This window comes from Aythya ferina, assembly GCF_964211825.1.
Source record: "Aythya ferina genome assembly, chromosome: 16".
Taxonomy (NCBI): Eukaryota; Metazoa; Chordata; class Aves; order Anseriformes; family Anatidae; genus Aythya; species Aythya ferina.
The window spans coordinates 1,115,556-1,142,292 of NC_140315.1; the positions used below are offsets into that span (position 1 = coordinate 1,115,556).

Here is a 26,737-nt window from a genome sequence, read left to right on the forward strand (position 1 = left end):
GGCACCGCTGGCGTGGGGACAGCGGGGACGGGGAGCGCGCGGCACGAGCAGGACCTGGCGTCCCCCCAGCCCTGGTGGCAGCACAAAAGCCTCTCCTTTGGCTCTGCTGCTCCCGCTCCTCTTCCCACGCGCTGCAGGGTCGGCGCTGCCCCTGCCCAAGGAGAGGGAGAAGAGTTTAGTTAAGTGTTTTATTTTACAGTTTTGAGGGTTTGTACAAATCCGCATTTACACAGGTCTGTATAAGTCTGTACAGAGTCAACTGAAGCACCCCAGGAGACCACCTCCCGCCCCCCAAACAACGCAGGAACTAAAGTGCAGGGTGGGCAGCGCGCGGGGCCGCGGGAGCTGCCCCTCAACCGGGGGCAGCGGGGGCCTGAAGTGCCCCGGGTGGGGGGCGGGACCCCCGGCAGCACCCCCGGCTCATGGCACGGCCACCACCAACTCTCCCGTACCACCAATTTCTAAAGTGCTAAGTCACAGCCTGCCCCCCCCTCACCGCTGCTGCCCGGCAGGATCTCACCCCGCTGCCTTCACCCCCGGGATCCCAGAGCCCCCAGGAGCAGCGGGGACACCCCCAGGGGTGAGGGAACGGCTCCTGCTGCCCCCCCCCCTGCACCAGGTGAGCCCCCGGAGCAACCCAACGCACAATTCGGCTGGGGAAAAGAGGGGGCTGAGCCTCATGGGGCTGAGTTTTCCTCCATAACCAGGAATCTGCCACTCCTCCACGCTGGTTTTTGAGGCGTGCAGCCCCCCCGGGCACGGCACAGGCGGCTTTGGGCACGAGGCATTGAGGGGGGAGAAGCGGCAGGGGGCAGGTAAGGGCACTTGCGGGAGGGTTTAGCAGCTCGGGGGAGAGGTAGAGGCAGGTAGTGTCTGTTGGCTTCGTGTTGGGGGGCGGGGAGATATTTAGGAAAATGCTGCCGAGCTTCCCCAGCGGGCAGGGAGCAGCCAGGCTGGCAGGGGACAGGCAGGGGACGGGGGATGCAGGGGTCGGGGTGGTCTTACGGGAAATCCCTCACGTTATCCCGAGGGGTGATGCTGCTCTGGGCAGTTTGTGGGGGAAGAACTGTGACAGGCTCCTACACCCACGACTCCTGTCCTGTGCAAACTGGTTGGAAAGGTGGAAAAAGGCTTTTTCCACCTCAGAACCCGCTCCCAGAGCTGTGAGAGGCTGCAGGGAGTGCTAGAGGATGAGGGACTCTCATCTCACCTGGTCCAGGACCCCGCTCCCTGCAGTGGTCCCACAGACGTGCCCCTGTCCCCTGTCCCCTGCCCCACAAACTGACCAGACCACAAGGACGAGGGAGCAAACGGAGTCCCGGAGTGTTGGGTGTGGGAGACGGCCTCAGGGCAGGGCGCTGGGACAGGACTGCCTCTACTCAGAGGTGCCTGAAGGAAAGAGAAAGGTCAGAGCACTGGAGGAGGTGAGAGAAGGCAGGAGCCCTGGCAGCGGGAGGCGACGTGGAGCCAGAGGGCTCCTCGGGAGTGTAAGAGCCCCTCTGCCCTGCACACACACACACACACACACAACATCACCCTGCTGTGACGCCCTCCTCCAGGTGAGCATCTGCCCTCTCGCTCCAGCAGAGGCCGTGGGATCGCTTGGGCAGAGCCCTCGTGGTCACCTGCACGGGGTTGAGGGGACGAGGCGAGCGTGGGTGCGGGCAGCAATCCTCCCGGGCTGCTCACCACCAGTCTCCTGCCAAGGCCAAGAACAGAAACCCTCAGGGAGGTCGCTTCCAGACACGTCCTTTCCTCCACCATCGTCCCGGATCGGCGGCGCGGGGTGCGCAGACGGGGGAAAAGCACGGCCCTGGGCTTCAGGGGAAAATCTGCAGCTCGAATTTGGGAGCCCACTCCAGGGCGCTCTTCACCACGGCCAGGGCGGCTGCTCCCAGAGCGACCGTCAGCCCCATCACCGCCAGCTTGACAAAGCGGTTGGTCCTGGGCTTGGTCAGGATGGATTTTGTCCTCTCCTCCCCTCGGAGCCGCTCCCTGAAGCGCTGTCTCAACACAGTGTCCGGTCTCTGCTGCACTGAAGCCAGCTCAAAGTCCTTAAAAGTGGAAGCTGCGGTTCTGCAAGAGAAGGAGAGGGTCGAGGAGTGACCCAGGGGGATGAGGAGCACCCCAGGGAGATGTGGAGCACCCCAGGGGGACGAGGAGCACCCCAGGGGGACGAGGAGTGCTCCTTCCACCAAGGGAGGACCCAGCCAGGGGACCACGCAGGACACAGAGCTCCCCGTGCTCCCTGCACTCACCGTTCAGCCTGCTGCTGCTCTGCCTCCCTGGCGAGCTCGGATGGAGGAAACTGGACAAAAAGGTCCCCGGCTCTGCTGATCAGAGTCTCGTAAGGAAGGTCCTGTGGGATCTGGGACAGGAGGTGGTGCACAGAGGCCATGTCGCACTCGCAGTCCAGGACTTCTTGCTCCCGGTACAGCACGATCTGCGGGGAGGACAGAGAGCCCTGAGCATGGCCAGGGAAGCAGGGCTGACTCCTTGCCACCCGCCAGAACGCATTTCAGAGCCAGAAGAGGAAAGAATTTCACTCCTTTCTGGAAGACCTGCCCTTCCTGGAGGGGATGTGCTGCCCCAAAGCACTGCCCCGCTGGGACAGGGCACAGCAGGGCGGTGGTTTCACCCTCGGCAGCCCCCAGCACCCCGCCGTGGTTTGGTTAAGCCAACCCCTGTCCCTCCAGCCAGCACCTACCACGGCAGCAAAATAAATGGGCATCAGGGGGTGGCAGGCCAGGAAGAAGTCGTATAATCGCACGACGTGCCTGAAGTCGGACAGAACGTGCCCAAACCAGGTGATCAGCCAGCTGAGAGCAAAGATGGTTCCCACTTCGGCGCTGCGGGGAGAGAAAAGCTGTTAGGGTGGCCCTGAGGCAGTGCTGAAACCACCCCGGGAGGTCCCTGCGCGGTGCCTCTGCTCCCAGGAGACAGCCCCGGCTGTCAGAGGAGCATCTGGAGCTCAGCACACATCCACCGACCTCTGACACCCACCCAAAGCTCGGCTCACCCTGGCCTGGTGACACCAGAAGCATGGTCAACTTTCCAGATTCTTTTCCACCCCAAAACTTAACCCATTTCTGGGAATTTGCAACCCGACTTGGTCATTCTGGCCATGAAATGGAACAGAGCCTCGCCCAGAAAAGGACTCTTGGCTGAATCTTCCAACTTACCTCCCTGCTTCTGCTTTACTCTGCCTGTATGGCAAAATCTGCAACCCCCAGCTACTCCATAGGGACCGCTGGGGGGAAGATGCTGTGATTTTAAACCCCCCAGTACAGGCAGGATACATTTGGGTCTGCTTGGAAGCAGAGCTCCGCGTGGCTTTGGCCTGTTCCACCTGCTCTGGGCCAACTTATTCTGAAGCCACGGCGGTGCTGGGGCTTGCTGGTGCACTACTGGGGCTTGCTGGTGCAGTACTGGGGGTTACTGGGGTTTACTGGCCCTGGTGTGCGTACCTCTGCATGAAGTCGTGCACCTCGGGGTTCACCTGGTCTATGATGGGCATCAGGTAATTCAAGATGTGCTTGGTGTTATCCATCGTTGGGTCCATGAAATCCCTGGGGGAAAAAAAAAAAAAAGATTTAAAAAGAATTCCGTCAAGCCATGAGGTCAGCGAGCTCTCCTCGGGGGAGGAAGCCAGAAGGTAAATAAATGTACTTGTAATAATCAGCTCTGCTGGTAGGGTGGCCTCCAGCCCCGGAACACTTGCTGTTTTTGGGACTGCCCCCTCCCCACTGACAGGGGCACGGAGATCTGGGATCCAAAGGTTTGGTGTGCACAGAAAACCTGCACCCAGATTTTCATTGTGGTGCCAGCTGACACTTCTTTCTCTGTGGTGTGAGCCCTGAAGCCTTTCCAGCACCCGAAACCCAATTTTGAAGGGGGAGAATCCCTCTGAGGCACTCCCTGGCTGAGGGCCTGTTCCCATTTCGGTGCACAGCCAGGAGAAGCACCTACCCCAGGGCTCAGGGCTGGGCAGACCACACGTTCAGCACCCAACTGCCCAGGGCTCTGAGTGGGAAGCCCTGAGAGAGAGGCCCTGACAGGAGAGACAGCCAGGGCACTGTGAATAATGCGTGTGCGCCGGCTGCTTCGTCTGCAGGATGATCTAAATTAACCGACAGCCCTCAATTATCCCTTCCCCACAGCACAGCTCCCTGCAGCTCCACTGCTCCCCACAGCACCCCTCTGGGGACGGACACGATGGGTGCCAACCCCAGCCTGCAGCTCTGCCCCGCAGGCTCCTGCACCACGCTCTGGGGCAGCCCCCTCTGCCCCCACGGCCCCCCGTGAGCCCCCACAGCCCCCCGTGAGCCCCCAGGGGGCTCGCAGCAGCTCCTCACCCCCCCCAGTACCTGAGGTGGTGCGTCGAGAGCTTCTCCACCAGAGCCGTGGCCAGCCTGTCACCAACCACCAGCAGGAAGGTGACCACGATGTCGTGGTAGCCCTGGTAGTAGTGCAGCTGGGGGTTGCGTTGGAGGACGTGGAGGATGATATCGATGAGCTCCTCCTGCAGCCCTTCCCTCTGGTCATCCGGCATCCCTGCGGGGACAGCAGCGGGGTGACAGGCTGGGGAGGACCCGCGGCACGTTTATCTGCCTGCCCTGTCACAGAGGATGTGGCACAGCCAGCGCTGCTGAGGACGTTTTAATCATTTTTAATTTCCCAGGGGCTCCAGGAAAAAATGAGACGGGACCCATTTTCACAGAAACCGTGCCAGCTGCCTCAGATTGCGAGGCCTCAATCAGCTCGGTTTTATACTGGTCTGCTGCTAACAACACGTGTTTAGGGACAGGATGTCACGGGAAAAACATTGTTCCTGCCACGCACAGCTGCAGCCGGGTTTTGGCAGCCCCTGTCAACAGATCAAATGCCCAGAGGCCAAGCAGAAAGTCCCAGCGGAGGTCCCCGCAGTGACAAAGTTCTCCTTTTCCCCTACTTCGCTGATGCTTCTAAAAATAGGCAGGAGGCTGCCAATTCAAGGGCAGAAAAAAAAAAAAAAAATACAGAAATAGCAGCAGACCCTTCAGGAGCCGGGCTCGCACGCTCCGAGAATCGCAGTGAATCAACTGCTTGTGCAAAACAAAGGCGGCAGAAGGGGGAAGCAGCTTCTGGCCAGAAATAACGACTGCTCTGCTCTGCAGTCAGAGAGCTGCTGGATTACAGCTTTTATAAATAGCCCAGCAGGGCCCCCAGCAGAACTAAACAACTGCAGAGGCGTTCCGCTCCCGAAGGTGGGGGGCTCTCTTTGATCTGCAGCACGAGGCACGGAGGGAAACCCGACTCTGAGCCCGCTCTGAACCAGAATTTGCTCCGATCGCCAGCAAGCACGGCTTCCTAGAAGCTCTAAAGCAGAATTTGCTCCGATTACCACCCGTGGCTGTCTGCAGTCAGCCCCTCTGCCCCTCCGTGTGCCCCTCTCACCTGGGGGGAAGCGGCGCAGGGAGCGCCGCACGTCCAGCAGCACCTGCTGGTAATCTTTGTTGTCCTCTCGCAGCTCCTTTCCTGCTGGGAAGAAGAGGAAGGTGGTTAACAGAGCCAGGAGAGGGGCCAGGATGGGCAACGGGCAAGGGAGAAGCCTGCACGAGCCAGGAGGACGAGGCCGTGCACATCCCCTTCTCCCTGCGTCACGCCAGCCCTGAGCACGAGCAGCTCTCAGCGTGAGGAAACCAAACCATTATTTTGTGAAATAACACACGTTAGAACACTTGGACACCGCTCCCAGAGCCCCTGGAAGCATCCTGGCTCCAGGTTCGCAGCAGCTCAGCACACCACGCTGCGGACACCACGGGGAATGGTTTGTTAAAAGAAATCCAGGGAAAAAAAAAAACAAACCCTGGTAGCTGCGATGGCTACAACAGAAGGGAAAAGAATTTGCTGGCGTACCAAGTTACCTCTGCTGGCACAAAAATGAAATGAAATATAAATTAAATTCTCTTCTGACCAAACGCCACGCAAGCTTGGTGCAAACTCTTTCAGCTACGCCTGGCAGACACCCCTCAGGGTGTCCCAGCCCGCCTCAGGGCTGGAAGGACAGGAATTAAGCCTGATACTTTGCTACTGATTAACGAGCGCAGGCCAGCCAGCTGCACGAGGCCACAGGAACCCCATCGAGAGCAAATTTGTTTCCAGCGCCGTCCCTGCAGATAACAAAGCCCCCGCAGCACAATGGGAGCGTTGTTTTAGGAAGCTGAGCGCCTCCTGCTCAGCCCTTTAGGTAGGACAAGGAGCGTGTGAGGCTCTGGTGCTTGTTCTACAGCACAAATCCCATTCCCACGTGGGTTCAGGGAGGAAATACGCGCGGGGGGAAGGTGAGGGAGAGCCTCCAAGCCCTGCTCCGTACCTGGCAGGGGGGGCAGCTCGTCCGTGTTGACGCTGAGCAGCTTCGGCCACACTTTGCAGCGGATCTCATCCGTCAGGAGCCCCCCTTCGCTGATGGCCATGCGCCTGAGGGCGGCCACGTCGATGGGGTCGCTGTTGAGGGCCTGGTAGATCTCTGCCACTTTTCTCTTCTTCTTGGCGTCGAAATCTGCGAGGAGAGAACGGGGAGGGGGTCACCCACGGGAGAAGGGGCCGGTGGGGGGGTACAACCGCCCGGGACAGCGAGGGGACAGGGGGGGAGGTGGCACAGGGACACAGCAGGACGGGCCCTGGCGGCACAGCCCCGTGCAGCCGGGAGCCCCCCCGGTGCCCCCAGCTCAGGAGCTGCCCCCCAGACCCGGTACCGGGACCCAGAGGGACAAGGACCTCGACAGGGGGTGGGGGCATTGGGGTTGTGGGGGGGGGATCCAGTCGGTGCCCGCTGCCACCGGGTGCTGTGCTGGGCTGCACCGGGGGCAGGGTCTAAAGCTGCCGTCCTGCCCCCAAAATGGCAATTTTTAGGCACTTTTTGGGTGAAAACGACCCAAAACAGCGTGTTGCAGCCAACAGGTGCCGGTGCAGCCCCGGGGACACCCCCAGCCCCCGGTGCGCCCCCCCAGCAGAAGCTCTGGGAGCAGAAACCAGCCCCGGAGATGGGGGGGGGATCCCGTTACCGGGCTGGGGGCAGCCCCGAGGGGGTCTCCCGGTAAAACGGCGGCCGGGCCCGGCCCACAGCCCCTTACCGGCGGCCGGTACGGGCCCCACAGCCTCGGGGGGAGCTTCAGGGGGGGGGCTCAGGCCTCAGGCCCCGTGTCCCGGGGCTCGGGGAGGGCTCGGGGGGGGCCCAACGGGGCCGGGCCCGGTCCCACCCCCGGTACCGGGCGCTGCCCACGGTACCGGGCTCCCCCCATCCCCCCTCCTCCCCATCCCCTCCCCTCCCTGTCCCGTGCCCCCCTCACACACACACACCGCCTCCCCTCCCCCCCCCCCCGGTCCCCGGTATTCCCGGCGGTACCGGAACCACCAGGCCCGGCCCCTACCGTGTCCGCCGACCCCGTTACGAGGCGGGCTCCTTCGGGCCATGTCCCTGGGCGCATACCGGGCCGGGCCGGGCCCAGCACCGGGACCGGGACCGGGACCGGGACCGGGACAGGGCCGGGGCCTCTCCCGGTGCTCCCGCCCCCACCCCCGCCCCTCCGCCGGCGGCGCGCGGCCGCACGTCACGGGCGCAGCACCGCGCATGCGCCGCCGCGTGGCGCGGCGCTCACGCATGCGCAGTGCCCACCCCGCGCAAGCCCCGCCCCATCTCCCCTTCCCGCCCAATCTCCCCTCATGAGGGGACCGCGCCCCCCCCCCCCCCCCCCCCAGTGTGTGTGTGTGTGTGTGACGGGAGCCGCCCCCGAGACAGGGAGCCGCCAATGTGACCTCGATAAATAAAACCAAATGTTTATTTACACCAAAATTCCAACACTGGAGCTTTCACATATGAAGGACAAAAGGAAGAGATATATACACAGCGGGGCCGGAATAAAGAGGGGGGGGTGGTGGTGGTGGTGGTGGTGGGTGGGTGGGGGGGGTGCTGAGGGACCCCACTGAGGGCACCGGCGGCTGCTGCTGGCTCCTGCCCCGGGCACCGTGAGGGGACCAAAAGGGGACACTGAGGGGACACACCCAGGGCACCGGTGTCCTCCGCCCGTGGCACAGGCTGGGATGGGGGTGAAGAATTCGGGGGTTCGGGTCTGACCCCGGGTGCTGCAGCTCTCAGGTAGCCACGGGCTCAAAACCTAGAGAAATGGCTTAAAAATGAGATTTGTTGAGAAGAAAGGGGGAGCTTGAGGGGTAGGAAAAGCCCTGGGGGGAGAAAGGAGCGGAGCAGGGCGCTGCCTCCTCCCCCCGAGCAGCTGGGGAAGCAGTGGGATGAGGAGCGTGGTGGTTGAGGAACCTCCTGGTTCGTAATTCCGTGGTTTTAAGACTAAAATTACATGCAAAGGGGTGAGGCGGCACCGTGGGTGAGCCAGGAGTCAATCTTTTAGAGATTTAGAGGCAGCTTTTAGGTTTAGGCCACCTCTCTGTGCACCAGGGGTGTCTCCTCAGCGGGCCCTGAGTAAAGCCAGGGGTCAGGAGCCCCCCTCCTGCCTCACGGAGACCTGGGGTGGGGGGCTCCGGGCAGCACGAGCCCCCAGGGCCTTAGGCTGGTGGAGGAGGAATGTGGGAAGGTGGAGAGATTTCCAGCAGGATGCAAGAGCTGGGAAATGCTGTCGATTCGGTTTTGTTCTTAAATGAGGAGTTTTTTGTGTGTGTTTTTTTTTTTTTTTTTTTTTTTTTTTAAGGGGGGAGGGGGAGTGGGTGGGGTGGGGTGGGAAACTGTCCAAGAAATATTCCATCTGTAGGTATTTTCAGGGAATCCCCTGAGTTACGAAAAGTTCAAGTAAAAAAAAAAAAAAAAAAAAAAGAAAAAAAAAGAAAAAAAATCAGCCTATAATAATTTTGTATATAATGACTGAACTACTATAAATCCACAAGCAACAGTTCAGACACGGTGCCTCCAAAGCGTTCATCCCCTCCCTTCCCCTGCCAGGCACAAGCTGCGTCCTGAGGAGAGGCGGAGGGGGAAAGCTCTTCCCCACCTGACTCGGCAGAGCCCATCACTACTGCTGAGCGCCGGCAGCAGCTGGAACGGGCATCCCCAGCGTGGTGGTGGCAGAAATGACGGGCGAGCCTGCTAGAGGTCCAAGGGGCGAAGGTGTTGGCACTGAAGAAATCCCTGGAATAGAGACAGGTAATCAAAATTAGAGGGAAACCGGCGCATAGCATCAGGACGGCTCAGCTTCCCCAAGGCTGGTAGCTTTGTAGGTCAGTTTGGTGGCACTCGGTTGTATTTTCAGAGCTTCCAAGATTAGCGGAGATGGAAGATCTTTTACTGCTCTCTGCAGCTCAGATTTGTGTATGGTCAAGCGTCACAAAGGGCAGATGTGGCCCCGCGTGGCAGGATCGCTGCCCTTCAAGCTACTGCCAGAACATCCACCTGCAAAGCACTTTTTACAGGCAAGACCAGAAAAGCAGGTCAGGCTGCGGTGAGCCCTCGTTTCTCTCTCCCACCTGCTTCTTCACGGCCCTCCTTGCCCTCGTCCTGAGTGCCAGGAGCTCAGCCCCAGCTGCAGAACTCACCCTCTTGGATCCCTCCACCCACACAGCTCGTACAAAGGCTTTAACACACCACGCACCAGGAGGAGTCAACGGCAGAACTGACCTGACATCATACTCGCACTGCTGACAGGAGTGCTGCCACCCGGCATGTTGGAGGAGCTCATCCGAGCCTGGTCTTTCACAATGGGATCTAGGAAGAGCACACCAACCACCCTTAGGTGCCGCCTTGCCAGACAGCAGCTGAAGCACCCTGCCCGTGAGCACAGCCAGTGCTGGCAAGCTGCCTACACCAAGTAACACCAGCCACCATCAACCCCTTTCCCCTCCCAAAACTACTGGAGCAGATGAGGGAATTTCAGATGTGTCCTTCCCCATACTGAGTTCAGTACACCCTGCATCTGTATTTCGACAGATTTAGCTGTTTCTCCAACTCTCACTTTCAAAGCTTTCAGCTGAACCGAGCAAATGTTCATACTGGCATTGCTCCACAGCTGTTCCCAGAAAGCCACATCTTGAGATTTGTGAGGAATTGGCAAACATTTGAACATGTTTACTAGCAAAAGTTTCATTTTTGCATGCAAAAGCAAGACCTCGATAAACCATCCACTAAAGATACATATTTAGCCACAAAGTGAGTTAAAAGGACCTGTTTTTCAAACCAGAGCTACCTGGTTTTATCCAACACAGGAGTCGGTATGCCCAGCCACCTGCTGAAATTAGCACGGGCTTAGCACCAAGGAGTTCTTAACACCGTGCTGCTGATTCACTGGCCTGACACAGGCACGTCACAGTTTCCTCAGCAGCTGCAGGTGGCAGTGGCCTACTTCACCCACCACAGAATCAAGTAGTTTCAGCTCCATCACAATTATTCGCAAAGCCCAGGCTTATTAAGTTGCCCTTCTTGGCTCTTATCTGCACAACCAACTGGAATGGAGATTTCCCAGAGGCAGAGGAGGAGCTGTTTGCACAGCAAGAGCTGCTACTTACAGAAGTAGGGGTGTTCCATGGCTTCTCTTGCTGTGAGTCGTGACTGGTGATCATATCGCAACAGCTTATCTAAGAAATCCAGAGCTTCTGGACTCACCAGGTGCTGGTTCTCGCTATGAACAAAGCGCTCCCATCGCTTACGGGAGTGTCTGCAGAAAAACAAACGGATACAAGAATGAAACCAGGCAGAGGACTTCACTTTTGTAAAGCAAGGACTGCACCAGCTGCCTACCTCCCAAACGGGGTGCTGCTTGGTGTGGCAGCAAGGGGGCAGAGGCACGGAACAGCAGAGCAGCAGTACGCTGTGTCACCACGCGGCGGCACAGCGTCACAGCTGTGGCAGCACGGGAAACCAAGTTTAGAATGAAATTATAAGCCTGAAGTCTCAGGTTCTGCTCTTTTATATCACCCCAACATTTGTTCCTTGCAGTTTTGGCACATGTCACAAGGAAAAAGATATAGAAATGCTACCAGCAGCAACTGGTTTTCTGTACTGCAGTCCCGAGAAACATAAATTTCTCTTATTTTTCTGCTACAATTCTGAAAGTAGTGTTTGCTCATCATGGTCTATACTCTGGCAGTTCCTTTATTACCTAGATGATATTTAAAAATCTTTCCTCAAGTGCATCTGCAGCTCAAGGCCCGTAGGCAGCACTAGCAAAAGGGATTGAAAGCACAAAGTACCAGGCCTTAAGGGTCCTGGCTCCAAGTTCTCCCTTCAGCAGAAGTTTTTTTGTTTCCTTCAAGCTCTGCTGACAAAGCAGCAGATGTCCAGGTCTAATTAAGAACTCACAAGGATTTAGGCTACTGCAGAATTTGGCTCACCTGCCCAGGATGTCATTGAAACGTGGATCCAGTTCGACATTGTATTTGTCAATGTAGTCATAGAGGTCTTCTGTGCCCAGCACTTTGGCTATCCTCACCAGCTAGGAGCAAACAAAAACGAGTCACTGCTGTGAGGGAATGCCAGAGCCAGCATAAAGACACTGCAGCACATCCCCCTGGAGCTTGTATGTGGTCTCAGTGGTCCCAGCCAACAGCCACGGGGTCGTCTCGTGGCTCCGACTGCTCCAACAAAGCAGTCACAGGCACCAGAAACAGCTCTGCTCAGCTGGGGCTCAGGAAGCCAAGGCAGCCTGGAGGGAGCTGAGTTCTCTGGACACTGAAGCTTAGAAGATGGGCAGGGCAGGGGCTTTTCACATAATATGTAACCTCAGGAGGAGGAGATCTACATACCAGAACACACCAGCCTTAATACAACTATGGTTATAACTTTTCCAGATACCTACTGAGTTCATAAACACAAAGCAAATCTCTATTTACTGGGTTAGACAACATCACATGCTTTTAAGAAGGAACGTGGCTTCAAACTGAGCAAAGAAGCCATTAGAGAAGTACTTAAATTCTTCTTTGGATCCCCTGATAGAAGCACGAGCAGAAAACCTTCCTTCCCAGAGAACAGAGATTGAACATGACCAGCTCTCACCTGATCATAGTTGTCATGGCCATGGAAAAATGGCTCCTTTCGGAATATCATACTAGCCAACATGCAACCCAAGCTCCACATATCCAGACTGTAATCATACATCTGTACAAAACCAGAAGGACAATTCAATTTCTAAGGAATTAAGCAGAAAAGACTTCCAATACTAACAGCCCCCCCTCCCTCCCCAGTGGTACAGACATGGCATATGACACTGGGAACAGACTGAAACGTGTTTATCACCAGACCTCTGCTCAGCTCACTTTCCCAGTCACTCAAACTGGGATTACAGCAATTAGCAGAACTGCAGGGATCCCATTTCCATCTTTCTCCATAAAGATATCAAAGACCCCGTGCCTCTTTCTACTCTCAGTGCAGCCTTCAAATGTTATCAATCACCGAGAGACACGGGCGGAGAAGGGAGGCCTAATGGCAAGCACCAGAAAGTGCTGACTCTACAAGGTCTAACACTGACATTTCCAGCCCACAGCACTTCCATAATGCAAGCTGCCATCGGATTATGGGATGTTTTTATAGCTTTACAAGTTCACACAGCAGTAGCTATTCTCCCGAGGACTTTGTTTCATTCCTGTCACTTACTGCAAAAGCGGCCTTGATAAAAAATAAAATCCAACAGTTGTATTCCAGGATCCATGACAACAGTTCTGCAGCTCATCCTCAGATAATTCACTGGTTTCTTTAATCAGTGGCTTTAAAGCCACTGCTTTTTAAATGTATTTTAGAATAGGTCATATTTAGTTTCAGGTCTCTAAATATCTGAATTTCTTGTTCACTGCCTTGAAATGGCACGGGCTTTCTGTACACACATCGGAGATAAATGCTGGTAATTCTTACCTGATAATCTACCAGGAGCTCAGGTCCTTTGAAATATCTGGAAGCCACTCTGACATTATACTCTTGGCCAGGGTGATAGAATTCAGCCAATCCCCAGTCTATTAGTCTAAGCTAGAAACAGCAGAAGAAAACAAAGAAAAATGGCTCAAGGGATGCACCAGCTCTCCATTTTCTGAACCACACTACAAATGAGTTTAGCTGGAAGCTTCATTTACAAGTTTTCTATTTTTGGTTACTTTGAAGCAGATTGGAATCTCTCTTTAGGTATTCTCCCCACACCAACATCAACTGGTCTAAATAAAATTCCTCTCCTTACCAGCCCTCTAGAAACCCATTACAGGATTTCATTTTTTTCACATGATAGAAGCGCAGTCTCCCTTGAATTTATCTGCTAGTTCCTCTACACAGCAGTACCCAAAACGAAGCCCTGGTCTCCCCAGACAAAAAGCAGGACCCCTCCCTGCCCCGTTACCTTTCTGTGCTCATGGTCAATCATGACGTTGTGAGGTTTCACATCTCTGTGCATGATTCCCATGCTATGGCAGTAATCTAGAGCCTGTAAGTGAAAGCAAAGGACTCGAATAGCAAGAACCTTGCAAGTTCCACTGTAATCAAAGTGAATGTTCCACATATATCAAGGCTAACTAGGTAGCACGACTCTGCTGCCCAGGGTTACATCCTTGACTACTCACAGACCACAGACAACACCTCTAGAGCCCCCTCTCCAAATTAAGCATCAGCAACAGAAGCGTTTGGCTTCACCTCATCTGCTTCCTCATAAAAATGGAATTCCAGAGCCTCTAATAGGCCCTAGTGAAAAAAAAAAAAGCATCCCCTTCCCCAGACTCCTAAGAGGAAAATAATTGCTTCAGAGGAACAAATATACCCGACCCACATGACATTAAAGCAAAAACCCAGCCAGTTACAGTTTACAGTTTTCTGTTTTCAGAGGCTTTTGATTTAGGATCCAGAGTTATCTCAGTGTATCCAAACAACAATTTCCTATCCTCAAAAGAGGACTAGAATTTGTTGCAGAAACGAGGCTAAACAATTGATATTTGACTCGATGTAGATTTTTCTATGCAATTCTTCCAGAGGCTCTCTCTTCCCTTTCCCCCATTAATGCGACAAGACACCCATCTCTATAGGATTAGCTGAGTACAAATCCTAAAAACAACCTGTTGAAGCAGCAAAACACCAACTTACCTTCAAAATCTCATACATGTAGAATCGAATATCATAATCTGTTAATGTCTGGTATAATTGCTGTGGAAAAAAACACATTACATCAGCGCTCAACACTGAGGACAAACACCACGTCCGTGCCAATCCAGAAAAACCCAGCCCTGTTCTCTGCTGCTGCAGCCCTCCAAGCCCACTTGAACGGCCAGGAAACACTCCCCCAGTTACCCTGATCCCACAGACGTTCAGTCTGTTCCTCTCTCCTTACAAATCACATACACAGCTTACTTCCCTCGGGCTGCACTTGCCCACCAGCAGCACGAGGCATTGAGCCTGCAGACGGGGTCTCAAAAAAGGCCAAGGGTGCTCTCAGCCCGAGTAAAGCTACGACAGGCACCGGCGGGCCATGAGGTAACAGGAATTTGCTCCAAGGGTTACAATACCACTTGGAATCCGGATTCTCCTCGTGTAACTTCTGTGGCAAAATGGTGCTAAGGGATTAATTACAAACTTCTGCTTTACTTCCCAAGTAAATTCATCTTTAAAGACAGCTGGTATGGCGGAAGGAAGTGAGTAAAGAACTTGCCTGTCCCCTATGTGCTTGCCTCTTCCCAGAACAAGATTACAAGTGGCTTTCGAATAGAAAACATTAGAAGTGCACAACCCATACCGTACCTTAAAGTCTGTGTTGTTTACATGTTCAAAAACCAAAGCAGGGGTCCGAGACTGAAACAGAAAAAAAGTTAAGTCTTGTTGAGATAAATTGCTTTCATTTAGCAATTTCATTCAATCATTTTTACTCTAAAACCCCCTCTGCCTCAGACATGGTTGCAATTGCCCTCAGATAGGGGGAACAGAGCCAAAGCCTGCAGCAGTACTGCCTGCAGAACAAATTAACTTCTCAGTTCACTGGTACCTCCTCCTTACAGAGCGAGGGGCTGAAGTGACCCGCAGGGGAAGGGCCTCTACAAGGAGTTAATCAGATTAAGGGGTGATCTGATTACGGGATTCAAAAGCACGATTTAAGAGCAGGAGAAAACAAAAAGCCAAATCAGAGCTGAAGCCAAACACAGCAACTTCACCCATGACCCCAAGGAACCCTTTGGGTTCCTTCCATACTCACCACAGGGTCTTTTACTATATCTGCAAGAGTGATTATATTGGGACCGCCTCGCAAGTTTTCTAAGATCTTGATTTCACGCTTGATTTTCTTCTTTTTAACAGGCTGAAGAATAGAAACCCAAAGCGTAAGACAAAGTGTCCCAGTAAAGTGAGGCAAATAGCTCAACGTCTAGATGGCAAAGGTATGTGACTGTAAGTTCACAAAATACATCAGAAGCTTTGCAAATTAACTCCAAACAGCTGGACTTGTTACCTGACTATGCATCATTCCAGTAAGGGCTCAAGCATCTGCAGGCTCCTTTCTTATGATACATTCTTGACAGCCACAAACATCAGTTTCATGTGAAAAAGGGTTATGAATTTGGCTTTTTAATTTTTTTTTAAAAAGGGAAGTTGTCTGAACATGATCCAATAGCCAAAAACTTGTTAACTGGCGTGTGGTAAACGTCTAACTCTGAGAAGTCCTCCAGCTACCTGAGGGCCACTAAACGAAGGCGTTTCACCAATCACATCTGTGGAACAACCCGTTTCCAGGAGACCCTAACTCAGTCTGGAAAGATATTACGGCTACAACGGAACGTGCAAAGCAGAAATGAAAAATTTAAGGTTAGCAGTCAGTGAGTTTAATCGCTGGCTTTAAAGGACAATGATCCCCTTAGCTCAGAGGCCTCCATCCACCTGAAAGCACGCCAGGGCACTGGTGGTTGGAGGAGGTGAGAATTCTCTGGTCAGCTCTTGAAGACTTTTCTAGCTCCAAGTAAAAATGTGTTGCACATCAGGGCTTCTTTACGATAAAGGCTAATTCCTTGCAGGCAGAAATTTAACTCAGTAACGAAGCACAGGGTTTCTTATTAGGAGGTTAAAATAACAGCCTGTTTCACCAAATGAGGCTCCGAAGCCAGACTTTAAGGATTTCAGTTTTAGAACATAAAAGCATTTTAGACCAAATGCTGTATTTTCTGACCTCCCAATCACCTCAAGACAGATTCCACGTTTTGCCCAAATCCCTGCTCACCTTGAGAATTTTAACAACTACTTTTTCATTATTTGTTATGTTGATGGCTTCAAATACTTCACTGTATTTGCCCCGGCCTAACTTGCGAACTAGCTGGTAGTCATCTTGATTCCTGCGGAGATAAAAAGGTAAAGTTCCAAAGAGTTCATCATTTGCATCAGAGTTCACATGGCACTCCTCAATCACTGACTCACCTTGCAGACAAGGTGGCTTAACGAGCACCTGAAATCGGAACGTGATGATTAAGAATTAAGAACCAGGCAGCTTCTCTTTGCCCAAGTCAGATTCAATCCACAAACTGTTTCTTTTTGCAGTAAGGGACACGAGCCCATCTGCATTTCAGCAAACTTGAGCCATGCCTTTCAGCAGTCCGTAGATTTGGAAGCTACGTTTTCCCTAATATAACATTAAAATATCAATAAAGCCACAAAGGCCAAAACTTCAGGGCTGGCCCGCTTAGAAAGAGTCTGGGCACGAGGCACCAGTAACGCTCAGAAGCCAGCTCGCACTTCAGGAAAGTGGAACTGCAGCAAAGCTGAGGCCAGGCCTCAGCCCGAGCCCTGCTGCACAAAGCAGGAACACAGAGCTAGGAAACTGGCAGCGCTGCCATCTGATTCTTGGACGGTTTAGTCATGAGATCAATTTAGACACCTCCTTCCTTCAAGGAGGGGCGTACGTGTGTCTTTTGTAGTCACTTGCAGAGAGCAGAGCAACAAGTCACAAAACACCATGACCTAATTCAGTTTGCTGCATCTCTTCACTCCTCCAAGTCTGAAATAAAACCTTTTCACTTCTTTTCGGCCCTACACCCAGGACCATTTAGCGTGTTTTAGAGAAAAAAAGACTTCTTTCCCTCTGGGAGGACAAGTTCCCTGGCTACCTGGCAAAAACTCCTCAAACCAAACGCTCAAGGGAGATGCTAAAAATGCTTTCGCACTGCTGGGGATCTCAAATTTTGACAAGAAACACTCTCAGGTACGCAACAGGTTATTCCACCATCTGCGATCCCAAAGAAGAGCTGAGATCCCAACACGTGCCACGCACACACATCTGCCAAAGAGCACAAAAGAGCCCAGTGCAGCCCCGGGACTTACCCCCACTCAACAACATGCGACTCGTAGTCCCAGTACTCCCGGGGTCTGTGTGTGTTCACATCCGTGTAAACCCTGGCCCTGCTCGGCACGGGTCCCGACATATCAGACAGGTTGGCAGGTGGGAGTGAGGAGATGTCTGAAACCAGGGGCCACCCGAACTCCGAGGCTGGACAGAGGAGAAAGGCCTCAGACAGGCCTCAAGATTCTTCCAACTGCAGAGAGAAAATAAAACCCAAAGGTTAAAATCTCAAGATACTATAAAAATACTGAAGTTAATCATTAAAAGCTGCTGAAAAGGAGAAGCTGGAGCCCAGCCACGGGTCTGGGATCGTTCGTCGGGCCCTGGAAGCCGCCTGCCTGCCCTCCCTCACACAGCACAGCACCGCTCGGCCCCGCCAGGAGCAGTAACACCCCGCGCACACCTCAGCCACTTTGGGCACCGAGTTCCTGGCTTATGGCTGCAGAGATAACTTCCCCAAGGGGAAGGAACGCGGCGTGCTCCCTATCAGCTCAGGGCCTCCTCCCCTCGGCCCCGCAGCGAGGGCTCCTCCCGCGGCGTGCGGAGCAGAACTTCCACGAGCCGTGCCCCCCTCGCAAGGCGCTGGCCATCGCCGCTGCCAACAGCTGACGGATTTCCAAGGTCACCCGTGCGGCCTAAATTAAGCACATCCCCAAGTCTCGATTTCTGGAAGCACCACTTTGCGTTTAAAGCAGAGCCCTGGGAGTCTGGGGAGTCAGCTCAGCTCCCCTGCTGTCCCCACGTTCAGTTTTTTTGTTAAAAATTCAACAATCGGAGCTCAGGACCCTGGGAAGATCTCACCGAGGCCGGTCGTTACAAACCATTTGAAGACGCTCAGAGGATTTTTTAGCAGAGGCAGCCAGGAGCTGTGCTGGTGCTCCCTGTATGACAAAGAAACGCCCCAGTCTGTGCCCATTTAAGACTGGGACGCACTGGAAGGACACCGGTCACAGAGCAGCTCTCTGCTGGGCCTCCCCAAGACCAGCCTGGTGTCGGTTCCCTCACCCAATGATGTAGGGAAGTTTACCTCAACTTTTACTTCCCTTAAAGAGGAATCATGGTCAAAAACTGGGTTCCTCAGTAAAACCAAACTCATCGGTGCATGGATGAAGCTTCTTTCTGGAGCACACCGCTTTCTAGGGGCCTGGTGAAGGCCGCAGAGAGCCTCGGCAGGACCTAAACACCCAAATAATGGGGAACATCATCACCTCCCAGCCAGGCTCGGGGCCTGCTTCCAACTCTGCTGATACATACCCTGCAGGGGTACAACGCCCTGAGGTGAGGAAAGACACCTATAGGTGACCCTGGTATATTACCCAACAGTAGAAAGCACAGATATTGTGGTGGCATAACAGCATTCAGTCGAGAATCCCAGCTCCTGTATCAAAACCCAATTGTTGAGGCTGCACCACCCATTTTAGCCTCCTAGTTTTTACAAATCCAGCCTAGCTACCAAAAGCACGCTTGCCATCACTGGTAAAGTCAATAAAGCCCGCTGAAAACTGGGCAAGACGTCTGATTTTTTAGGGCAGACAGCCCCACACTTCAACAAACGCTGCCAGGTGCTCTGATCTCCTAAAAGAGGCACTGCCCTGCCTGACAGCAGGCCCCTGGCACCCCTCAAATCCCCCACCAGATGTGGAAGCTGACACGGGCATAAAACATTTAAATACAAGACTGTCAGCTGCCAAATCCACTCGTGAGGAAGGAAGCCGTGCTGCGGGGTGGAGGAGCTCGGCTGGGGTCTGGCAGGGCTGTGCAGGGGGCAGAGCTGGAACCGAAATCCCCAGGGATGGTTTGCTGGAGGAATTAACAGCAGCATTCATCAGAAATTAATCAGAAAGAGCTGGAAATGGACTCGGAGCGGCTCGGTGAGGCTATCGGGATGCATTGCATGAGAAAATTCCAGGAGAATCCTGCTGGTGGCAGCTTCCTGCTGGTCCCTTTGGTGCCTGCTGCAAGGATCCCAGCGAGAGCTGCTGGCTACAAGGGCAGGGGGTGACCCAAGGGCAGGGCTCTGACGTCCTTCCCCATTTCACACTGCTCCCCCAGCAGCTGGTCTCGCATTCAGACGCAGAAACATTCCCATTTCTCTTCTTGGCATGGACTAAGCCTCCTCTAGTGGCACAAAGCCTGGTAACGGGGCTCATTTTGTGACCGAGTGACAGGCAAATCCTTCGAGGGCGGCTCCAGGTGGGGCAGGGCAGCAGGAATCCAGCCCCGGGGGCACGAAGGGACACAAAATCCGCAGCAGGGACGGGACCGGGCTCAGTGCAGCAACGCACGGGACGCTTCAGCCAGGCGGTGGGCAAGCAAAGAACATGAAATATTACTAAAAATCAATTCCCAAAGCATTATTCCCCTAACAAAACACGTTCCTGAAGATCAGGCAATCACCCAAGACCTCACAGCATTTGTGTCCACGACTCGGACGCCCAGGAGGCAGCCGGACACCCAACAGCCACCCGTGGAGGGCAGCAGAAGGGGCAGCTTTACCAGCACACTCCCAATTTCAACATTTCATCCTGGTTTTGTTTCTCCTCGTTCCTTGTGCTTCCAGCTTGCTCTTTCATCTGCCCAGTGCTCGGGTGGGAAGCAACGGAGGCCACGCACGCCTAAGATGACTTGGCAGTTTTGCCCACGGCTGCTCCACGTCGTTCAGCTGAGAAAGATCATTGTTTCAGCAGGGGGGAAAAAAAAAAAAAAAAGGAGAAATCAATCTCATTATCTAAAGATAGATCAAACTTCAGAGCGGATATTTTCTTGTCATGGAGCTGCAGCCTCGCACAAGCTCCGTGCTGTAACAGACAGCTCAGAGAGGGTTTTTTTTTGTTGTTTTTTTTTCAGGAAATCATCGACTGGAGCTTCTAAGAATGGCACCCAGCGGCCGTGAAGGCAGGTATCGCCGTCTGCTGCTCCTGACGGGGAAAGAAGAAAGAATCTGCAGAGAGGATTTGGGTTTGAAGCAGTTGCTGCCGTGCACAAACTTCCTGGCCTGAGAACTTCCCACTTTGTCTACTCAAAGTGCTAGGGAACCGATTCTGCTTTCACTGGGGATGATTTCGTAGCGGATCCCAGCTCTCTGAGATAAAGGACAGCTGAGGACGAGTATCAGGTACAGGTGTGGTCACACAACGTCAGTTCAGCTTGCAGATTTCAGGCCAAAAATCTACAGTAGGAGTGGCAACTACACCTCAACAAACAGTGTCCCGAGCACATCGAAGGGTCAGCTGTGCTGCTGCGGTCAGAAGCTGAAGAGAAGAGGTCATTTATTAATTCCTGCATAAACGAGAGCATCAGAGGATAACTTACGGTGGCAGGGACTGCCCCAAGCTGCTCGGCAGCACCACGGCACCCGCTGCACCCAGCCAGGAGCTGTGCTGCACCCACACGCAGCTCAAGTGCCACCAAGGGGCTGCCTACAGCTGCCATCGCTGCCACCAGGAGATGCTCCAGCATTTGGGGTGATGCTGAGAGCCAAGCTGAAATGTCCAAGGCTCAGGAGAACACAGCACAGCTCTGAAAATCATCCTCTCTCTCTGGCAAAGTGCTCAGCTGAGGAATAGGACATGAGTGCTACACGGCAGGGAGCAGCAGGGACAAAGCCCTCGGTCACCCGCCTGGCACCGCCGGGGCACGGAGCAGCTCCTCTGCTCGGGGCGATGCCCCCGGGCACACCAAAGACATCTCCGGGTGGCTCCTGGCGGCAGCTCTGCCACTTGAGCTCGTGCAGGAGGTGCTGCGGGTGGTTTCACTCAGACCTGCCCTTAAAAAGGCCTCGAAGGATCAGCGTGAGCTCCTTCATCGCTGACACACCACGGGCAGGCAGCAGCCGGGGCATTGGGAGCAGAACCTCCCCAGGCAGCCCGGAACCAAGGGAATGTTCCTGCCCCTCATCCCCAGCTGCAGCCAGGCCTCACCTTTCACAGAAACAGCCCAAAGCCAGGCTCTGAAATCACAATTAGACAACGTGCTTCGTTAGTGGGGAACGTTCCAGTTACCAGCCATGCAGCCCGCTGATCCCTCGCCTACGAAGCCACCCAGGGACGACGTGCTCGCTTCTGCAGCGCTCAGAGAACCTCAAACCAGGCAGGTGCCCCTGAAATTAAAAGCTCAGGACATGTTTCAACACCACAGTGCAGCCGACCAGCAGCCAGCATCAAGCAAATCCCGCGTTAACCCTAAAGGAAGGAGCAACAGTAACAGACTTCACCAAAAACCTGTGCTCTGTCTCGCAACAGAAACCCAATTCCTGCATTTTCCTACCGCTGGAACTGCAGCACGACGAGCACGGAGCAGATGACCTCCAGAAGTCCCTTGCAGCCTATATTTTTCTACGATTTTATAGCCGAAATAGAAACAAGCCTGGATTAACAGAGCTGACATTTTACATCCTTTCCCGAAACCCATTTACCTACTAAAGGGACAGCATCAGTCGAGAAGCAGATTTTAAAAACCTAATGGAGCTGAAAAAAAGCTGAGGTTCGAGACCAAACTTTTCTCTTGATGTTTTCTGGAACGGCGCTGTCTGCTCGAACTCTGTTTTTTTTCCACCAAAATTATTTTCCAGATTTCTTTTAAATAGCTGCCCGTGTCCGGCTGCGGAGAAATAATAAAGGCTAATGCAGAAAGACCTCGAATTTTCCCTTAAAAAAAGAGACAGAAAGAGTTGTTACTGAGTTGAAAGGAAGACACGATCAGCCATTGGGGAGAAGAGCTGACAGGCTGAGAAACATCTTGGAGCAATTCCGTGCTAGCGAGCTCCTCGAAGCGAGCGTGTTGCTTCCCCTGCCCATGTTTCTAATTCCTCCCCCAAATTCCTCGTGGCGCCTGCCAACGACGAAGTCACCCCTTGTACGGGGGGCCAGGAACTAAGGGGAGTCACAGGACCACGAAAACGTTTTCACTTTAACTCCACGTTTGATGGCAATGCCACAGCCCTGGGTGAAGCTCAGCTCTGCTGCTCCACAAACCCGGCAGCAGCTCAGCCCCAACCTTCCCGCTCTGAGCTCCTCCAGCTCCGTTTTAGGGGAGCTCACAGGGATCCCCCACAGGTTCCCAGAGTCCCAGCTGAGCTGGACAGCCATCCCCCAAAATTCCTCACATTTTCAGAGCTCCGGGGCTGCACGAGTACCTGGGCCAGGCGGCCGGGGTGTCCTCCAGCAACAGGAGGCTGCCAGGGCCAGGAAGGTTCCTTGCTGCATCTCCTCGGGGTTATTCGGAGCAGCTGGGCAGCCCTTAAGCTCTTTTCTTCCCTCCCTCCCATAAAATCGCGGCCTCTCCCTCATATCTGAGCACCAACCTGGTTCAAAGACCAAGGGAAAGCTTTTCCTGACACACCACCCCCAAGGCTTGCCTGGAACGAGGCGCAGCAGCCGGCGACACCGGGCCCTTGAGGCTCCCAGCCCCTCGGAGCAGGGGGCATCGGCACTGCCACCGCGTCAGAATTGTGCCACAAGCAAAGAAAAACGGCTAAAAAGCCAGCTGGGAACAGCCAACAAATAAAAACGGCACAGCCAGGGGTGGCCAAACGGTGCTGCTGGCAGCCCTCTGCCCTCGGGGGCTCCACCGTCGTAAAAGCTCGACCGTCGTAATTAGCGCTCAGCCAGGGGGTTGTTTCCCCTCCCTAATTAGCATGGGGAGTCCTGCCAGCCCCGTGGCTCAGCTGACTGAGCCCCGTGGCTCCTGGGCGCTGTGATGGAGCAAAAATCTGTTCGGCCAGCCCGGAGGCAGAAGTTCCTGAGGCCAGGGGATAAAAACGGGGCTGTGCGGCGTGGAGCTGCTTCAAAAAATCCTCGGATCCGCTGTGCTCACCACGCAGGCAGTGCTCGGCGTCCCTGCACCCCGCAGGCTCAGGAGGAATCGCCCCGAGAAGCCCCCGGGCAGCGTTCAGAGGTGGCTCGGGATGAAGATGTGTCTTTGTGGCTTGCTGGATGCACTCACAGCTTCCGAAATGCCCCAAATTTGTGGCTTTTAGTTTGCAGCTTGCTTGGCGCTGATGTAGGCTCCACACAACTCCGTCAGCGAGCGAGGGGAGCTCCCTGCCTCCTGGCAGGTCACCCGGGCGGTGTACGCTGCACGAGGCAGGGCTGAAACGTCACGGGGAGAGAAATCTGGCGAGGCTGTAAGAAAACGAGCGGTGCCCGAGCTTTTCCTTCCCATGCCCGAGGTTCCTTGGCCGTGCTCATCCTCCTCCGGCCCATGGAGACGCCCCAGCAGTGGCTGGAGAACCCCAGGGCACAGCCACCTCCCAGCCCAGCACGTCCCAGCTCCATCCCTGCCCCTTTACTGGTCGCTACTGGTGAATAATTCATTTAAAAAAGGGAGAAATCGGCCGTGAGGTCATAACCTATCCCTCAAACGACAAAATTCTGCGGGAAATTATCGAAATCCTCCCCTCCCCAGTAGGAACCTGGGCCAGTGCTGGCTGCACAGAGCCCCGAGGTGGCCCCTCAGCTCCCCACAGCAGCCTGGACAAGGGGGCAGGCACACGGCGGGCTCCCTTTGGGGCTGAAAAGCAGAGATCCTTGCCCCTACAGGTGCATGGAGAACCCCGTTTCTCCTCAATCCTTCCTGCTGACGGGTCTGGCACCTCGACGGAGCCCAGGAGCCGTCCCCAAGGCCGGGGTCGCTCTGTTTGCAGCCCCAGGACCACCGCCAGCTGCAGGCGGCCGCCACCTCCTCTTCCAAGCAGCTTCCCCGGATCCCAAAGCAGCTCGCCAGCCCCGCAGTCGGGTTCTGCAAATTCCAGGCAAGTCAGCTCTTGGAAAGCCCTGGAAGGAGATACCCAAGCTGAGGAGAGTTATCCAAGGGGCGTCTCGTGGTCACAGACAACGTTTGCAGCCAGCCCAGGGCACAACAGCCCCTGCTGACCCTAAAACCCACGGGGTTATTCTCTCAGAACCAGCAAACCCGAGCAGCTTTGGGGTTTTCTCACCCCTCCAGACCCCAAAGCTGATGCCTCAGGGCACGGGGCTCAGAAATGATGATCCGTGGAGGGGGTGGGTCCAGTAACCCAGAAACAGTCCCTGCCCCGCCAGCAATGTGGCACAACTGGAGCCCGCTGCCACAATGTCACCCAAACGCTTCTTGTCTTCCTCCCGTGTTCCTCGGGGGACGCCAGGGAAGGCAGGAGGAGAAAACGAGCTCTGCGAGGAGAGAACGCAGCAAAACCTCGGGTGGAAGGCGTGAGGAGAACGAATTCAACACGGCTGGGAGGAGAGTTACCTCCCCGTGCCCCTCACCGCTTCGGAAATGGTTTCTTTCTCTGTTATCCCACCAATTTGATGGCACATTTTGCTGTTGAAATTCCCCCAATTCCCCCCACGAACCCGTCCCACACCCCCTGAGCGGCACTACCTGGAAGCCACCTGGAATCTCACCCTTTTTCCTCAAACACAGAAGCTTCATCAGCCCCCCCTGCACAGGTCCCACCTCCAGGACATTTCACAGAACGTCTCTTGAGCCGTTTTCCTTCACATTTTCCAGATTTCAGTGCCGGTGTCACCATCCCTGGTGCAGAGCTGTACCCCCAGACCCTGCCCGCCAGCCTCCCGAGCACCAACTTTGCCGTTTTCTGCACCGTGCCCACGCCAACAGCACTCGGGGGGAGCAATTTTTCTCTTCCTACATGCCCTACACCCCAAACCATGCCGGCAGACTCACACCCGACCCCTAAACCGACCAGCAACACAGCACAGCCCCCAACCCTGCAAAAACCCCGATATTTTCCGCAACTATTGCACTTTTAAGGAGCCTCCTGAGCACCAGGAGCTGCTGCCTGCCCCAACACAGCACCACGGCTCCCTCTGCATGCCTGGAGCAGCCCCCAAAGCCCCTCCACAAACGGTGCTGCCACCCCCAGCGGGGTCTGACCCCAAAACCACGCACCCAAGCCCCCAGGCAGGTCACAAATCACCCCGAGGACCAACCTCCCGTCACACAGGGGCCCCTCCGAGCCCCCAGACGAGGCACAGAGGGTGGCTCTGCTCCCCGACACGGCTCAGAAGGGACTCAGCGGCCCTCGTGAGCTCTGCCCAGCCCCACCGCTGCCGTCAGCAGAAAGCCCAGCGGCGGCTGTTTGTAATCCAAACTTCACGGGTCGGGCCCCGAGCCCTCGCTAAGGAAGCGTAATCTGCCGAGCGGCACGCACGGGGTTTCATAATCCGAGCTGCCCTTTCGTTTACAGAGCCCATTTCACCAGCAGCCTGCTGCCCCGGGGCACAAGGCGCTGGATTACAGCAGTGGGAGGGCACCGACCCCCCCCCCGGGGTATTTAGGAGAAGGGTGGGTGTGCGATCGCCCCCCGCCCTGCAGCCCCAAGCCTCTCCTCGCCCCTCGATTCGGGGTAAAAAAGGGGGAGCCCCGCCGGGGGCAGGCAGGGGAGGGGAAGCCCTGAGGGTGAGGAACGCTGAGAGGGCCCCTCGGATGGCTGGGGGAGGGGAGAGCTGCCTGGGGCCTCCCTGTGCAGATAAGGGGGAGCCCTGGGACCGGCCCCATAAGCAGCCCCGTAGCCTACCCCACAGCCTGGCCTACATGGGCAGCCCTACAACCAGCCCCATAGACTACCCTACAACGGGGCCCACAGGCTGCCCCACAACCAGCCCCATAGGCAGCCCTATAACCTGCCCTACAACCGACCCCATGGGCAGCCCTACAACCAGCCCCATAGACCACCCTACAACCAGCCCCATGAGCAGCCCCATAGGCGGCCCTACAACCAGCCCCACACCCTTCCTTATGGGCAGCCCCATAGCCTGCCCTACACCCGGCCCCATAAGCAGCCCCCAGCCAGCCCCACTCCCCCGATACCCTCACCCCCTCCCAGCACACCCCCCAGCCCCCCTCTTCCCCCCTCCACCCCCCAACCCCCCCCACTCCCCTCCCCCACCCCCCCACCCCCCTCTGCTCCTCCTGAGGCGCTCCCCCAGGCCCGGCCCCACAGGCGCGGCCCGTGCGAAGCGGGGAGCGCGGCGGCGGCTCCTCCCCCTCGCCCTATGGACCCAGAGAAGTTCGGGGCGAGCCTCGGAGCCTTTCGGGGCCGGGCCGGGCCTCAACGGGCCCCGCCGGTACCTGCCGGAGCCGCCGCCCGCCGGGCGCACACAGACAATATGGCGGAGGCACAAGGCTCGGCCGCCAGCCGCAGGGACCAGAGCGAGGCAGCGCCGGAAGCGGAAGTCACCACAGAGAGGCGCTGGGCGGGAGGGGGTGCGCCGCGGGGGATTCTGGGGGTTGTAGTTCTGATGGGGGGTGGGGGGGTTAAAAGGGGAGGCCGCGGTGAGGCCTGGAATAGACAAAGGGGGGTGAAGGGGGTGAAGGGGGTCCCGGGGGGGTGAGGGGGTGAGGGAGGGTTCGGCTGGAGGAATGGGGGGGACAGGAGGAGGCCTGGGTGTGAGGCGCGGCCTGTGCGCGGGGCCCGCCGCCAGGGGGCAACTGAGGCCCGTGAGGCCTGAGGGGGGCCC

The 26,737-nt window shown here is 55.6% G+C and overlaps 2 protein-coding genes across 3 annotated transcripts; both read right to left on the reverse strand.

The window, feature by feature from the left end:
* Nucleotides 1-174: 174 nt before the first annotated feature.
* On the reverse strand, nt 175-7,565 carry TBC1D20 (TBC1 domain family member 20). Of its 2 annotated transcripts, none has more exons than XM_084537701.1 (8): nt 7,413-7,565; nt 6,356-6,541; nt 5,437-5,517; nt 4,368-4,554; nt 3,468-3,569; nt 2,708-2,849; nt 2,259-2,443; nt 175-2,076 (listed from the first exon to the last, which is right to left on the reverse strand). In XM_084537701.1, exons 1-8 carry the CDS (start codon nt 7,453-7,455, stop codon nt 1,821-1,823), a joined length of 1,182 nt encoding a protein of 393 aa, XP_084393827.1. In that variant the 5' UTR covers nt 7,456-7,565; the 3' UTR covers nt 175-1,820. The 2 variants fall into 2 exon arrangements, with proteins under 2 accessions (XP_084393827.1, XP_084393826.1); XM_084537700.1 differs by having other exon boundaries at nt 5,437-5,520.
* A 1,278-nt stretch (nt 7,566-8,843) lies between these two features.
* On the reverse strand, nt 8,844-26,473 carry CSNK2A1 (casein kinase 2 alpha 1). The gene is made up of 13 exons (XM_084537747.1): nt 26,349-26,473; nt 17,258-17,469; nt 16,164-16,275; nt 15,150-15,251; nt 14,702-14,752; nt 14,051-14,110; nt 13,317-13,400; nt 12,845-12,955; nt 11,993-12,094; nt 11,332-11,432; nt 10,507-10,655; nt 9,623-9,709; nt 8,844-9,136 (listed from the first exon to the last, which is right to left on the reverse strand). Exons 2-13 carry the CDS (start codon nt 17,356-17,358, stop codon nt 9,021-9,023), a joined length of 1,176 nt encoding a protein of 391 aa, XP_084393873.1. The 5' UTR covers nt 17,359-17,469; nt 26,349-26,473; the 3' UTR covers nt 8,844-9,020.
* Nucleotides 26,474-26,737: the final 264 nt, after the last annotated feature.